The sequence below is a fragment of the Bombus flavifrons genome, chromosome 12, assembly GCF_040668555.2.
Source record: "Bombus flavifrons isolate JBK064 chromosome 12, iyBomFlav1_principal, whole genome shotgun sequence".
NCBI lineage: Eukaryota > Metazoa > Arthropoda > Insecta > Hymenoptera > Apidae > Bombus > Bombus flavifrons.
Genome location: NC_138453.1, coordinates 11,231,236 through 11,248,899, shown reverse-complemented (window position 1 = coordinate 11,248,899; position 17,664 = coordinate 11,231,236). Strand labels below are relative to the sequence as shown.

At 40.0% G+C, this 17,664-nt stretch overlaps 1 protein-coding gene across 5 annotated transcripts in view; it reads left to right on the top strand.

Moving 5' to 3' along the window:
• Window positions 1-17,664, top strand: part of LOC138185405 (uncharacterized) — a 251,665-nt gene that overhangs the window by 160,609 nt on the left and 73,392 nt on the right. For 4 of the 5 annotated variants that reach the window (XM_069124293.1, XM_069124294.1, XM_069124296.1 and 1 more), the window contains 4 exons: window positions 6,205-6,440; window positions 9,579-9,805; window positions 12,565-12,866; window positions 14,095-14,372. In XM_069124293.1, the coding sequence (XP_068980394.1) occupies window positions 6,205-6,440; window positions 9,579-9,805; window positions 12,565-12,866; window positions 14,095-14,372 (1,043 nt within the window). The remainder of the gene's footprint in view (window positions 1-6,204; window positions 6,441-9,578; window positions 9,806-12,564; window positions 12,867-14,094; window positions 14,373-17,664) is intronic. The other variant, XM_069124295.1, reaches the window with a different exon arrangement.

The window sequence follows — 17,664 nt, the reverse complement described above, 5'->3', positions numbered from 1 at the left end:
TTGCGAAATTTTTCTTTTCTTTGGAAGCTTAGAAAATTCGCTGAGAACACTTCATTCTCTCGGCAATGTATTCCGAATTACGTGATCTTTGTTAGGACGTGTCACATCATCCCAGCTAATGAGATACGAATCACGTTTTCGGCAATTTTTTACCACTCGAACATTGGAACCCGGAGGAAGTTGTTGAACTTTACAATCGCTGCGATATGCATACATACGTCAGGTGTGATAAGTGTGAATGACGAAACGCAGCAACGATCAAGCGAATTAAACGATATCGTTTAGATTTTATTCGATTTAAAGGAAAATATAAAGCGCGTCTCTGTTCGATGTTACAAACGACGATTACTCCGCCTTCGAATGAAAATCAGAGAAATGTGTTGCAGCGGCATGGAAAAAAAATCAGTGCATTGCGTAACGGAGATGCAGGAGTGAAGATTGTGAATGCAAATGCGGATTGGGTGCGGTCCAGGCGAATAACGTATGCACGAGAATCGTGTTGAGTAATTTTTATCTATACTACTTTGACTATCTCGATGTTCATGCATCGAAATATGCTAAGAATGACGACGTAGAATTTGCATAATTCAATTATTTCCAACATAAGAGCTTAGAGTATCGTTGAAAATGTGCAAGTACATCAGAGTTGCTTAATTCCAGTATTTCCTTATCGAACAAGATACATTCTCCGTAATAAAATATTAAGAAACCTAATCTCTGAGAAACGTTATTACATCGCTGCATTAATTATTATAAAAGTTTATAGCTCAGGCGATATTAAACACAATTCGATATGTATGTAATATCGAGATTGGATTAAGCGGAAAATCGAAGTCAACTTTCCTTTTGAATTCGTGTTGAATATATTAGATACTTTTCTCTGGAGAAAGCAATTTCTGTTCATAAATTTAGAATTTTATCGATTCGGATAGTGGCTTGAAATTCTGAGAGATTCCATGAAATTTAGGCGATCCACGTTCTGGTTTCTTTTCCATTCGTTATAATATGAAATATACAATTGTTATGTATTCAGTAATTCTCTCGTGGTTCCACTGATTTGTTTGTAAATTTTGTTTCACAGATGGCGAAGTGCTTGGAACTAGATCGTCCAAGAGGAAATGTATTTGTATTATGCGAATGTATCTAAACCTTGTTTCAATCGTTCTTTGTAAGAGAACTAAGACAAAGAAATTTGTTTTCTCAACACGTTTATTTTTCTTTCTTTTTTCTTCTACTTCTCTTCAAACACAACCAGTTAAAAAGAAAAACGTCGCTGTTTCTACGATTGAAGAATCGTCGAACTTTGTCTGCACTTAAAAAATTCCAACTGTTTCTTCATTCTTTCAAAGTTCTTTGCTGAATAATTACTCTTTGCGTAACTGTTTAAGGTTTCTTCCCATTCAAATTCTTTTCATTCAAAAATTGTATCACTTTAAAGCACAATCGCGGTTAAGCTTCGTCTAAAGTAAGTATTGAATCGCATGAAACGATCTTCATTCTCCGAATATCTTTTTATTATTTATTCTCCACAATTTCTCGCTATATTTAGAAACGAGCATGAACTCGCAACAATCTCCACTAGCCAGACGATTCTTAAGAGAGCCAAGCTACGATCAGTCATCTCTGTGACAGGCTTTCGATTATCGTTTCCCCTTCTCCTTTTTCTCTCGTTTTGGTCTCAGGTGTCCTCAACGAAGAACAAACGTTGGCACATCGAGTTCGCGTGGATTTCGTCGAAAAAGAGCGTCGAATTCGAGGCGGGAATAATTAACGTCAGCTAAAAGGTACGGTGCCATCCTTATTCCTGTCGCGAGACTCTCTATTCTTGACCTCGAGGGTCAATTCGTTTGAACGGTAATCTCGCGAAATAATTTATGCCCACCGCATATAATATAGATAGATTTCTCGATTCTTCGATTTTCCACCTTTAGACCTACTGTCCACGAAGCGTAAGCATCGTCTATAAGACATGACGATACGTCTACGCAGGTGTCCGGTCTACGAAGCGCACAGCAAGATACATTTCGCGTCATTATTAAAATGTCAAGCGACATCGAAGACGCTTTCATCTTATATCACTACATTCGTTTGCAGCTATAACTTACGCCTCGCTACTGAAAATGTTAACGTCTGTCGCCGTGACGAGAACGGATCGCTGCTGTTTCGTGGAAAGATGCACGTTATTTTACTATGACCGCTGCGTGGAAACGTATTTGCTGTTAACATCGACCCATCTAATACGCGTCAGGGAAACGACGCTTCGTGCATACTGGGTCTTCGTGTCTAAACGACATTTTTCGATGGATTCTGCGATGATTACGTTGTCTGCAATCCTGTGATGTTTGATAGAGAAACGCGTTTCTCTCACACGATTAAGAAATTATTTTTAATACTATTGGGCTATGCTTGTTACTGGGATCAGATAATTTGTGAATCTTAACGTGTTGGCTGTTGATTTGATTTAAATTATTAATTCGTTTTATTATTTCGTCATATCGAGATTGTTTTGTTTTGTCCAAACGTAACTGGATTTCAGATAAGTTTGACAACTTTCACAGCATCAGACAGGAAAAATTATCGTATTTCTGCTTGCTAATTTCTTCGACAATTCCGTCTGTGTATCTTTCACCTGTGTTTTTGAGCCAAGCGTTAATAAACCAGCTACCATATATTGCAATAATATTTGAGATTTTGTTTACGAAAGGGTAAAAACATGTAGGAGGCACAAAGTTCTTCCATTCGAACTCGGAAACAATATGAGGCTTCAGTGTGAAATATCGTAACGACGTGTTAATACGAGCTAACAATAGCGTGTCGTCGCACCTCGAACCTCTACTCACCTGCTATGAAAACTTACTTCTTTGAACTCGGTGTGTTCAGTTTTGTCACAAATTCTATACGTAAAACTCTCTCAATGTTGATACTGAATACCATACAACTCTAATCAGCAAGTTTCGTGTGGATACAAAGTAATTGCTCCTGAGAAGAAGAATTCTATGGAAAATCCGTAAGTGAACATTTTTATCTTACATAATTTTTAATAGTATTACTTTTAAGCGAAATTATTGGGAAATTTCATATGCAAATGATTCGAAATTGTTTCAAATTGAACGAAAAAACATTTTTTTTTTTCGATAGAGAACTTTTGATGAAAAGATTTTGTTAAAAAATTTCCTTGAAACGTCAGTTTTTGGTTTGATTACTCAAATGATCGAGTATATCAGATTATTAATTATCTAAAAATATACGACAACGAAGCTATTTATAGCGTTGCATTATTTTCTTCACGATCATTTCCGGTACGTGGAAACGACAAATGTTTGAAGACAGCTCGTCGACGATTTAGAAACGATTCACGTGCTGACTTGCAGTTTTCCGCGTACGACCATCGTAACTACAAACAATTTTTCACTCATCCGCAAACAACTGTATAGAATCGAGGGAACCATTGGCAAACAATAGTTTGGCGTTTCGACAGTTCCGTAATACGAGTTATGATATTTGCGGTACGTGACTTAGCCTTGCTACCGCGCTCATAAAAGTTGCGGTTCCAGTGTATGTTTCGAAGAGAACGTGACGGCATGCGCGATGGGAACGCACGAAATTTTATGAGCTTTCTTTCAGATAAGTTTAAACAACGTGCCAATTCGAACATAGGAAAATTTTAATTACGAAAATATTTTCGTCGTTTTTAAATATCTCGTGGCGATTCCACGTCTTATTTTAATTTTCATGAAACAATTCATGAAAAAAAAAAAAAAAAAACAAGAGAAAGAAGAAAAGAATATTACGTTTCTCGGTTGTATCTTTATCTAAACAGCGATACAATTACATTTTAGAATTTCAATTTCCTCTGCCATTCTATGAAACAAGCCTGTAATGAAATTTTAACTTTGTACTCAACGAGGCTAATTAGAGGAGCAGACCCAGTGAAGAATCACCCTTTTAACGGAAATATTGATCGTCGAGGAAGAAGCGTAAATTCCACGAGAGTTCGAGACTCTTAACCTCGAGCAACTCGCTTCTCTATCACTCGATTATAGATCTTTTCAATTTCAACCCGCTCGATTCTTTATGCTGTAAAATAAGATCGGAGAGCATTAAATTACAGCAAAGCGTCTTTTACGATGCGCCGCGAATACACGTAAGTGTGAAGATACACATTAAACCGATTTTACAGCTTCTATGGAATGGTTATTCTGAAATTGGTAAAGTTCTAGCACGGTTTAACGAGGAAACCCGGAGAAAATGGAGAAAACGAAGAATCTGGATGAGGGAACATCGATCGTAAAAGTCAGTTCTATGACAGTCATTATCCAATGACTTCATCGTTTTCAAGTAGTATATTTACAGCTTCCCATCAAAATTCTATTAGATGCTGGCTTTTAATAGGAAACGAGTTCAGGTTAGTTTTTTTTTACGATCGTTCAGAGTATAGCGATGAAACTTTAAAGCCTCGTTCTTCGAAACGATCGATCTAGACAAAGAGAGAAACTTCATCGAGAATTTAATTATCGATATCATATATATTAGCGTTATACATAAAATTAATCATTCTAAATTTCAAGCAACATTGTCCGAATCTGACCTAGACTGTCGATCACCCACATATTTTCCAATGCCAATTAAGAATCGAAAAATCAAATAACTATAGATAATTTTGAACGCGATAAACGCTCTTAACGATACATAATTAATGCCGCGATATAATTCTCGAGGAACTACCTCTTCATCAGTAACCAATCTGCGATAAAAAATGTCCAATCTTCGAAAGTCCGCCTTATAAATTAACGCGCGCATCGAATTCGTCTCGAACGATAGCGCTCATACGTGTACTTGTGCATCAATGACACGAAGCGGAATCACGAGGATCTCTCATCGCTTGAAACGATCGCGATCCTATCGTCCAACAAATTCGGCCGTGTGCACGAGTTACAGCCGACCATAAAATTCCGGCAATTTAACGGTGGCAAGAATTTATTGGATATTTTTGGTAGCTAATGTGGCCAGTGACCTGGACCCACTCTCTCTCTCTCTCTCTCTCTCTTTCTCTTTTACACTCTCATCACCACTTCCCTTAAATCTGATCATTCTTTTGATTCCTCGTACACCCTGGCCGAAAGCTCCACTGTCCTAAAACACTCGTGCACGTCTCAGAAACGCGGCAGATACGCGTCTTTACTGATCGAGCATGAAGATAATGGCGCCACGGACGGGTTCATTTATTGGGCGTAAATCTCGTCTCTCCGCCTAGCGGCGCCTCGCCTGGGTCGCCGTGTAATCGCGTCCTATACGGTTATCCCTCTTAACGTATTTCATCGAAATTCCTGGTGTCGAAAGACACCGTTTACACGCCGCGACGTTAAGGAAGCTTTACGACGCAGGCCGCGGCTACCGCCTCGTTACGAAACCGGTGTTAGGAGCAGGAAGAGAAGGAGAGTGGATCGCGAGGAAACCGTACGGCACGAGGTTGGATTTATCGACGACGACCGACCGGCCGACCGCCGAAATACGAGCCGCGGCTGACGCGAAGCCGCGGGTAACGTCGTCTTTCGACTCTCCGCAGTCCTGGTATTCGCAAACGAAGTTACTCGTCACGTGAGAAACCGATATTTTATGGATTATCTGATCGGAACGAGGGCTCGACTTTGACTCGCCGTTGGATACGCTCGATGGATTGCTATTGCTGGCCTGGAGAACTGTGTTGGGTGGTTAGGTGGTTAGTTCGATGGATTTGCGACGGCCAGGGTGAGGAAGGTGAATAATGAGTTTAGGACAGTGTGTTTTACGGGGGCGGGATTGTTTATCGGATTTGGTATTCGCCAATGTTGTTCTGGGAAAATGAAGAGTTAGAAGGAGATCGATAGGTAGGATACAGACACTTGCAATTGGTGTTTGTGTAGAATAATCTAAAAACAGGATGAAATAGGGTGTACTATTTGTTAAACATATAGGAAAATATTAGAAGCAAGGTGATACAGAAAATGATATTATACCGATAGATGCCTCGGTCGAAAATCGATAGATAATCAAAATTCGTTGGTTTATCAGATCCACGTGCGTCATACTGCTTGGGTCGAAGTAATATTCCAACTTCGTATCTATTTTCATATATTTATCACGATCGGTCTTAACGAATGATACATCCATTTTTGATATTAAAGGCTGCAAGACTGATTAGCAAATCGATTCGTTCTTCTGCAGGTGAGGTATCAGGTGAGAACGTGTCTGCAAGTTCTGGACCTCGTGGCGGCGATCGTGGAGAGGCGACCGATTTAGGCACACACACGGAAAATACCGACGGGGCCACCCTGGCCGCGAACACAGCGGTCGACGCCAGGGGCGGAAGCCCCCAGGGTGCCCACCTTTCCGGTGCGGCCACCCCCAGACCGCCAAGGGGAAGGAGGCGACAGAACCAGAATGGTCTCGACACTACTCAAGTAAGTTTGTACCAAGAGTAACCTAATTTGTAATCTTTAATGTTATCAAAAATATTAATTATCCTCTCGCACTCTTCGTTTTATAATTTTTCCATCGATTTCTGTGATATCATCTTTCCAATCGTCGATATCGTGTCATTCTGGTTTACGCATCGAATTTCTCACCTGATACTCTTCCCAGAAATTTCTACGTGTCTGCGAGCATTCTCCGCAATCACGCACAGTCCGTCTAAAATTAATTCCAATTCAACCTGCAAAAATTACTTATAAAAGGAGGAAAATGAAAGAAAAATCTTGGAGGAATTTTACACACGATGGTGGTCGCGCTGTTTGCCTTCGAAATATCCAAAAGACTTGCGACGAGCGCGATCTCGAGTGTTTGATTGCCATCGGGAACAGGCTGAAGGAGACTTCTCGAGATAGAGTTTACCAATCGAAGCGGTAGCGTATACACGTGTACACGAGCGGTCCCGTTCGAGGCAGACCTAGTCGGTGCTCTATGGCAGCGACGTCAAGCAAAGCCGCAGTGTCATTCCGTCGCTGACATCCTCGCGGCCGTTCGACGCTTCTGTAAACGCGGTGCAGAGGCCAAGAAAAGAAAGAGGGAAAAAGGAAAAAGCGTACGCCTCGGTGGCCAAGAAGTATCGACGGTCATCGTTCGGGAAGAATGGTCATCTAATGACACGTGAACATTTTTTCACAGCTACTAGCCGGTCCATGGGAAAGTAATGTCGGTTTGTGAATAGAAAAGTAAATCAATTTATTATATAAATATTATTGTATAAATTGTCTAATACTGGTATGTAGTAAGCTATGACAAATTTACGTTAATAATTCTTTTGAAAGCACGATGATTAACGACAGAGTTACTATTCTGAAATTTGTTCCAAAAATATCGTTTCTCAAGTAAAAATATTTTACGTCTATAGCTACAACTGCTGGGAGTCGAGCGTTTCGTGAATATAAAACACTACTCTTATGGAGCTCGACATAACTTTCTCATGAACGCAATACTATCCTGCATCGTTTCAATGAAGATCCTCGCGTAGAAACAACAGTCAACGATAGAATTGACAGGGAATCTTGATAAAGCTGGAATTTAATGGATCCAGGCTGTTGATCCTTTTTAATCGATGTATCCATTAATTAGTATGGTATGCGCGTCAACGTTGTTCTATTTTGCCGATGGAGGAAGTATCTTGGATGTCGAAGATGAGTTCGTTCCGATGAATATGAATAAGAGATCGGGGTTAATTGGACTGGGATCAGATTGATCGATGGATTTTGAAAGGATGGACGACTTTAATCTGATCGGTATATTTTAATTGGTGAACTGTGTAATTAATGTGGATGATGTAATCCTTCTACTCGTTTCATCTAACTACTTTATTTTGAATTTCAGATTGTGATAGACAGTTCCACAAGTTTCTTAAATTCCCACCTTCTTCCTTTCTCTTATAGTTAGTTCCTTTGAAATCCATAAAACACTTAACCCTTGCGTGCCTTTATTGCGTCTTTCAATGGCTCACAAAATCAATAAGAAACACTACGACGATATCCCGCGCGACCATAAAGAAACACGAGAAGAAAAGATGTAAGAGGACCGAAACAATTTATCATAAGATCGTAATTTCTCTTCAATTGCACGTATTAAACTCTGCAATTACAGCTACTAAACTCCTACCTCATCGCTCGCAATCTCACACCAATCTCATCTTCCCAGTCGCTCGCCTAATTACTCCAAAAAAAGAAAAAAGAAAAAACAGAAAGGAATATTAGAAACCTTCGACCTTGCACGTAGCGGCAAGCACCGAGATCCTACTTTCTCCAAAGCGTGGCCATCCTTCTCGACTTGTATCAATCCCAACAAATCGACCACGGTGGCAAATATTTCTCCATTTATCGTGGAATAGTTCTCTGGCTCGCGTTTGCCCAGAACTCTGTCCCTCTGGTCGCTTTTCTTTCGCAAGAAACTGGCAGAAACGGGTGGACGAGCGATTCAAGCGGACTCGTTCGAAGCTTGTACACGTTGGGATCGTGTCTACGTTGCGAGAACCCCGGCCCCTTGTCAGGAAGAGGTCTCGAGGCGAGAAAGAGATTTACCGTGGTCTGTTGGAACGGCTCCTCGGACTCCTCGGGGACCCTATTCTACGCCAATCGAGTCTCGTTCTTCTTGGTGTCACGTAGCCGTTCTCGCCGCCGAAGAGGAGTCAACTGTTACGCCACGCGTTGCCTTCATTACCATATCTCAGATGCAATCTGTTCCCGGGAATTAATGCGCACTTTGATATTTCCTGCTAGCTCGGATCCTCCCCTGAACTGCCTCTTAGTGCGGTTCAGGATGACGTTTCCCATGCCGAAGGACAGAGACGGAGTGGTGGCTCGTGCTGGTTTCAACAGGATATGGAATTTCAAAAGATTTTTCTTTTGGCTCAATCGGAGAGTTGTCTTTCGATTACAAGGATTTTTATTGTTTTCTCGGTGGAAGGTGGAAGTGCGAAGATCATGGATGATTGATGCGTTTGATATTGGAGAGCGGAGGTACTAGGGATTCTTTTTATTTTTTCTTTTTCTTTATAAGGATACTGCTTTTTCTAAATTGATGCGACGAGGTAGCTGTTCGAGTGATCAAGTGTCGTGATTAATTGCATTTTAATTGGCTATTTTAACAATGTGTTGTATTATAGCGTAAGGATGATTTATTACTTCTAGTTAATTATTTTTAAACATGTGTTGTGTTTAATGATACATTGACCTGTGATACGATACGTGTAATCTTACGAGGTCATTAATTTGTATCGTGAATTGTGTATAAAATGTGTGCTGTTAAAACGGAAGTATCAATGCGAATGTTAAGAGACACTTACGCGTGTTTTACAAGCTCGTCGACTTATATGTAAAATTGCTCGCCAAATGATATCCAATTTAGGGAAGGATGTAAGTGGATGACGATTAAGGAACTCTTGAACAAATTGTCAGAGAAAAGAAATTTGCTTTTGTATGCATATCGAACGAAACGTTCAATGAACTTTGATTTCCAATTGTATTCCAGTGGGGAATCGAATTGGCGGACTTTCAAATTGTGTCTCACCACAGAATGTACATATTCAAGAAGGATATTTGATATTTGTGTTTCAGGTTAAAACAGAACGCCTTACACCAGACAATAATTCTACGTCGTCGAGGAGCGTGACGCCCTCATCCTCCAGCCACCCAGGAACGCCGCCAAATGCTACCCCCTTGGGTGGACCCGAGGGCCCACCACCACCCCATCACCTCAAACACATGGAGCAGATGATGGGACGAAATTATAGCGATTTTATGAGAAGCCTCGCTGCCAAGTACAATAACGCCAACCCTAATGAGTGAGTAGCTTGCTGCTTCTCTGAAAGCATCTAGCCTCCATTCCCTGCTATTAGCAGTAATTCAAATCAGCTTAGCTTTATATCTTCTTCCTTTTCTCCTATATTAGTTGAGACAATTTCCTATTTTTTATAATGCAAAAAGAAAAAATATAACGTGAATTGTCATCGTGACTTGTGCAAGTTGATATAAATTTACAAGGGTCGTCCAGAATGTACTACACGTTCACGTATAGGAGCCATATAAAACGACGGAATGTGTTTATATAAGTCGTATATAAGTCGTACAATATTTTCTGCTTAAATACTTAACACTGTCGTTGTACCACGCGTTCCAAACGACGATGCGGATGGAAAATCCCGCCGGTGACGCTTTTACGCTTTTCGAACGCTAAAAAATTGATCCGAAAGGAATTCACCACCGAATTACAGCAGTTGACGGCGATAGAATGACGAATGAATTATTGGTAAAATTATGGCTGCGGGAATTCAATGGGAAGAGAAGAACTATACGTGATCGTAAGTATTCAGGCTGTCCATGACTCGTGACAGAAGAACTCAAAAAAGTGTATGCGATTTCATTCCAAATGATATCCATTGCAGTTTCTTTTTTGGTAAAACTTAAAATTTTGCTTGGTCTTAACTTATAGCTTGATCGATAATGCTTCGCGAAAAACGATGATTTAAGATATTGCGTAAGACGAGGTTATGTGAACTGGCGGCGGAAGCGTATGACGAAGATGTAGAAAAACTTGCATAATGTTACGCTATGTGTTCAAGTAGAGCTGATGGTTGTATGGAAAGTTACGAATCAAAAAATCTTTTTAAAATGTATTATTTTCTGGATGACCCTCGTATTTGACGGTAAAGAACGAAGAAGCTTCAAATGCATCTTGGAAGGTGAAAATTTGCTAAAATTTGGAAATATTGGAAAAACGCTAAACATTTGAATAGAGGAGAGTAGTTTAGTCGTCGATAGAGTCTAGCGTCAAGGCTTGTTGCAAGGTTATTCAGTTATTCTAATCGAAAATCATGACTGGAAAAAGATCGAAAAATACTATTTCGGTGGTTAGAAGAACCTCGATCGATCGGGATCGACGAAGATTTTTCAGTTTCTTGCAACGAACACACATAAAACGAGCTATTCTCTCAAACGCAATCATCCGGTGTGAGCGCAACAGCCGCAGCTAACGCCACCCGGTACTATTTAGAGAGTATGAGACCTTGGGAATCATAACGCTTGCCTTGACATTCTTCATACTGTGTTCCGTGTGCATACGTGGGAACGATGGGAAAGACGTAAGGAGCGATCCTCGACGAGGACACTGCGCAAAGCCGACATAGGAAAGGGAAAATATTGATCGTGTTGTTACGCGCATTGAAATATCGATGCTCGTCCAGAGTGGACAGAGTATCTTGCCGGCGTAGAATATTGTCGCGTCTAACCGGTTGCAGGTTCGCGGACGTGTACATCGACTTTCAACCGCGCAGCTTCCGGCACTAGACTCCCAGCTCTGGCAGAAGGTACTTCTGATCGGCCGAGTAAAGATCCGCGTGACGATGAGATCCTCGCGATGCTTGCGATCTGTGGCATTTCCAGGAGAAAGTGCCTCCTTGGTCGTTCCAAGTCACTGAATAAATATACAGCGATGAGCAAAATTATTAGTACACGTCAGTTTTTCTTTTGAAATCCCCTGCAGATTTGCGAAAAACGCCACTGTCTATCCAATATCTGTGAAATTGCCATTTCATCTCGTTTCTTAAAACAACTATGTAGAATCTTTATTTCAGAGAATCGTAAAGAATCGAATTTTTTTACTGTAATTGGTTCCGGTTTCTGTAGCAATTCTGAAAGCATTGTAGAATCTCAGAGGCAACATCGATTGCAAAACTGTTCTAGAATCGATTCTTGCATCGATTTTACAATAACTTGCAATAATCTTATATTTCGTTAGGATAAACGTTCAGATAAACAGAAATGCGGAGAAAAGCTGAGATTTCGTGGGAGAACTTGTTTGTTGATTGCCTGGACACGGGCATTCGCTCTCTATAATGTAATTTCCAGTAAATGGTACTTTACGCTGAAAAATTTTATTGCATAATGTTGTTCGATGTGCTCAGTGAACTTTATTTTCGAGATTCGCGTTAACTATCGTTGGAATGTAGAATCGTTTAGGATTAATTTATGAGACGTATAGCTAGGTGTTGCATTAAGGTGTTACATTAGGAAATTTTGGTCGATGATACACGCAAGAATAGAAACGATGATAGATATTTAATAAGCAAGAAATTCGAGTTCGATTAAAGAGAATTTTACTTATTTGTTCTTGTACAATTATCCTGGACAATATATCCATACGTATCTGTGCGCGCATAATACTCGTTTTTATTGCGTAGTAAAATCGTAAATCGTTGATACTTAGTTTAGCGTTTAAAATTGTCACAAATTGTCAGCTATAAATTATATCTCATTCAGAGAACGATTCTCTTCTTTTATTAACATTGCAGACATGGGCGATAATAGAATACTAACGATATCTCGCTGATATAACTCGTTGCCTTTAATAGCTTCAGTGATGCAGTGCAGAGATAGCCTAGAGATAGTCGTATAATTATTTCATTAACTCCAAGCTGAAACTTTCGCCATTCTAATTAATATATATATTAATATCCCCTGTTATAATTGCCGTATCAATTTTTGTATATGTCTTAATATCCAGTACTAAATTAATATCAACGATGAGTATTAATCAAATTCGCAGCTACTTCAGTTCACCAAGGAACGGCTATCCTCCAGGCTTAGATCCAAGGTTCCCAGGATTCAAAACTGGCGCCACACCCTTCGTCGGTTTGATGGCCCCGTTGGGTGCACCGCAACCGTCAACCGTGTCCACCACCTCACCCCTTTCCAATAAAGATCCGAAAGAGCAGAAACAAGATAGTTTGTTTGGCAACCCCGTGTTCCCACCCATGTTAGATATGTCGTCGACGCAAGCGCTTTTGCACATGGTGAGGACTGCAAATGCAGCACAGAATGCAGCAGAATTAGAAACGTACCTCAAAGGTAACGTACGCACGATTTTATTAAAACATACAGCTACGTGATATTTTTGTATTATCTGTTATTGTGACTATTAGAATGTCAATTATGCAATTATGAATGTTAAGAAACGAATATTTGTAAAATTAATATTATTAAATAATATTTCGTAGAAATATGTAATTGTATACATGCGATGAGAAATCGGACACAGTTAGAAAATAATATTTTTAATGTAACGTAATACGCAGCTGGCTCGAAACTGTTTATAGACTAGCGTTGATTACTTGCTATTAAAATTCTCGGAAAATGTTATCGTTTTTATATTTTGATTACACGCCGCACGTATTTGAGACTCGAGCGTCGTTCAGTAACCTTCAAGCGTTTAGTTTGTCATCGACCGGCATGAGAGTAACACGTCGTTTCGTTATGAAATCACTGGAATATCCATTTTATTGCGAAAATTAACCGAGAAGACAGCTGTTCAAACAATTTCGTTCTACAAGCGAAGTCTTCTTTTAATTCGTGAGTAGATTTTTAGCTAGCATTGACACTATCTTACTGTTGCTCGACACAAAAGTTAAAAACAGATGTAAATTCTAACTTTACACATCGTTTACTGAAACACTGTACTAAAGTATCAATTATTTACTACGCGAAGCAAGTTATAGGATAACAGAAATGAAAGAGAAGAAAATACAGAATAAAACATTTTCTCTACTTGAAATGTTAGAAATCAGGAGTTTACAGCTCTTTATATTTTAAAGTACTAAAATCTTCAATATATTTTTAAATAATTCTTTTACGCGCAAATATATAACTATATAATCGTTTTAAATACAAACTGCAAGAGACTGTTCGAATCAAATTCCTAAAATCTTCAATAATGAAATTCTATCGAATGAGATATCATGCGACCGGTTTTAATTTATAAATGCAAATTACTCGCACACTGTGTGTTGTATAAAAATATAGTTCAGATAGGAAGCGAATGGTTTCGGGAGAGCTACACCTATTTTTTATAATACAATACACACACAAACATACACACACACACACACACACACACACGATGAAAGTAATATGCGTTTGTAGATTAAAACCGATTATCTTGTCTTAGGGAACTCAAATTTTTTTATTTTAAACGTTCTAAACTATTCGTTTACAAATGTCTTTCGCGTGTGAATAAACAACAAAGTATACTCTTAGATAGCGAGTACCGCGTAATGATAAGTGAATTATCTTTAATCAGGTGCGAACAAAAGAGACGCGGGTGTAACGAGTCCTCTGGATCTCTCGAGTCCAGGTGGGTTTGCTCCGCGGAAGAGGCAGAGGACGGAAACCAGGAGATCGGGAAGCGTTTCTCCGAAGCCGAAACCAACCCCTCGGCCTACCACACCACCCCCAGTCAGGTGTCCATCCCTATGTGGTCACATGCCCTGCGGTGATGGACAAGCTGTCAATCGATGGACCATCGAGGACGTCGTCAATTACGTATCGTCGATCGATATTTGCGCAGAGTACGCACAGGTAAGTCATTTAAACATATTTACACTTTCTTAGCTCGTTTTGGGGATTTTTCTATTCTCGAAACTGGACAGTAGAACCGTAAATATGGCAAATGGCGATTGCGACATTTACTACGGCAAATAAATGCGGTGCCTAGTGTTTGCCAAGTTTCATAAGAAGCGCCACGGGCGCTGGGAAAACTTTGCACCGTGATGACAGAAGTGAACCAATCGAGGTTAGGCTTTTTTAGCGCAAAATTGTCAGTGAAGGTTGGGTCAGTCTGTTTTATTCGCGTCAGGAAAGGAAGACTTCGGTTGCGATTTATCTAGATGATCGGTCATGATAATCGTCAGCGATTTAAAGGAAAGTTTGCGGCATATATATTTCGCATTTTTTAAAAGTTATCATTCGATTTGATTTACGATTAGGAGGTAGACATCTGACACGAAATAATGATAATTGGAGCCGTTAGAACGAAAGATATTAATAAAGAAAATTTGATTCATTAGCATTGACGTTTAACGAGCTGCCGAACACGGAAATATATATTACTTGTGGTTTTATTTCCGAAAACAGTTAGCTTTAAATTTAATGTAGTCGTAAAAGTGATCGTAAGACGAAGGGTTAATAACAACGGTTTATTAGTTCATTAGCTATGCACTTAAAAACGAGATTGACACGACAATTCTTGCTATTGCTACTCAAACATCCATCAATTACTCTATATTTTAAACCTTAACCGCCCATTACGACTTGCTCGATGCTATCTTACTCCGCGATCATAATGAAAAGAACGGGTCACCAAAGGCTACGCTTTTAATTGCTTCGGCGTCGCTCCGATTTCACCGAGAAATTTCTCTCTATGCTCGCGGTGTCTCGCGAAACACCGAGGAAATACCAAACGGTTGGCAGAAAAACGCGTGGGTTGTTGAAATCGCGAAACTCGAGCAAATGACCGACGACAGCGAGAATAGCTGGAACAAATGAACGTGGTAGTTTGGAGAACGTGGCAGTTTTAATTGCTTTTGAAAGTGGTTGGCGTAATGAGGCGTATCGAGATCCGCCGTGCAATATCGTTTGAGCCTTGAGAGCAGCCTCCTCTCTCGACTTCCACGTCGTCACGTCGATGAGGCAACCGGAGGAGGTCTAGGAAGCTCTGAATGACCTAACATCAGTCAATCCGGACAGTCTGGCTGGCATCGACCAAAGAGATGGCTGTTCTCCGGTTAGGAGAGCTCTATAATGACCCCTCGAAGCTAGAATCGACCCTGCACCCCTCTCTGATCTCTCGCGTCCGCACTTTCTCCCCCTTTTTCGCCACAAGAGCTGTAACTCTCTCTCTCTCTCTCTTTTTCTCTGTCTCTCTCTTCCACTCTCTTCTATCCCCGGGCGAGCATTCCGCTGCGAACGTGAAGTTATTCGTAATCGTTGGCGGTGTTCGCTCGTTTTTATTGTCTTTTCACGTGGCAGATTCGATGGAACGGGGAAAAGTTGTCTCTTCTGGAAAGCTGCTTCGACACCCTGTTCGAGTATTAGTGCGCTCGTTTGTTTGATTGTTAGCCGACGCTTAGTGAAAATACGAGTGGTTGCAGGATGTCGAGGGGAATAGAATCGAGTGAAAGGGTGAAGTTGAAGTTTGAGAGGACGAGACGTGTATTTGAATATAGGAGCGCTGCAGGGATAGACTGTTAGATAACGATGAAGATATATGTATATGCGGATTTTTCTTTCCGAATAGAATGTTTCGCTATTGTAAATTTAGAATTTTGAAATTAAGTTCGAGATTTTGATCGTTTCGGTATTATTTGATCCTTTAACGATGCTATTGCTGGGAATTTTGCAAGCAACATTTACGCACTCGTAATTTTACTTCGCCAGTTCATTGAAAAAACAGAAATACACCGTTACTTCGAAGTCCATATTTTACTCACAGAGAGATACGTTGTTTCCTTTATCGTTCTAACATCAATCTTTTCTAATAATTTTTCTTTAATAAGATAATAATGTAACAACTTAATAACTTTAATAACTTGGAAATAGAATAAATTAACATTTGAATTAATATAGCAATAACCGCGGTAATTTATACATCCGTTTACAACGTCAATAGATTTCTAAATTACGCAATCACTCCTAGAATAATCCGATATTCTCTCGAACAAACGACCATGTCCGACAATAAGGAATTAACATCGTATCTATCATAATGCTCTTCGTCTCTTCGAACACTTCTTTCTGTAATTATTTTTGTCTTTGTAATTCTTTTTTTCATTGGCATTTTTAAACCCTGAATGAGAATCTGCCGCGTCTTTTCATTCCTTTTCATTCGACTCTAGTAATCCTTCATGGTGTCACGCAACCGGTTCAAACCACGTTTTTGTGAACCGTGTCTGATTTTAATCGCGTAAGTGCGATATTCATTCAACCGAGTATCCTGCTCGATCATCGTCAAAGACACGATGGATTGTTTTATAATTAGAGCTTAAACCCGACGCTATAATTATGGATCTGATAGCGGTACGGGCAAATTGATTAATCCCGGACAATTAAGCGTTACCGAGCTCGTTAGCATGAGCTGGTATTCTTACTAAGGCTCACCGTGTCACGAGCTTGTTTCTTCCACTTCTCCCGGGCTCTGCTTTCTCCGAACGAAGTTATTAACCTGTCACATTGACCACTCAAAATTGTCAAACGTCAAAAGGATTCTTCGTGATTCGATCGCCGTGAATTCTTTCGTTGCAATTAGTATAAAAGACATTCGTCCCTCTCTTTTTCTTTCCTTTTTTCTCTCTTTGCATTCTGATCTTTATCGAGGAGGTACAAATTGGTTACACGTGTAACATTAGCTTTATACATATTTTTGTACCAATGAATTCTCGTAGAATTCAAACGAACAAATCTCTTTATTTTTTTTTTACTTTTACCTATTACAACAATCCATTCCACCATTCCACTGTCTACCAAAAGAACAACCATGCTTCATCTCTTTTCGTCAAAGGAAAAAGAAAACATTGGCTGAAGTAAAAAAAAACGTGTTCTCAACTATAACCATCGTTCATCGATTACCGTCTCCACGACGTCTCAACTCGCGTCTATTTTCAATAAAAACACGAAAGTGTTTCTTCATCCGGAGCATCCGAAAAATTCGAAAGCGTCGATTCTTCGAATCCTCGGCGTGTGTTTATCCAGCGCGATGTGGCGCCCCTTTCGATAACACGGTCGATTCCATCGAGAACAAGAAACCTCTCACAGCATCTCCGTATGACGTTCTGAAAACACGGTCGAACGATTCGGCCCGATTTCGAGGCGTAAC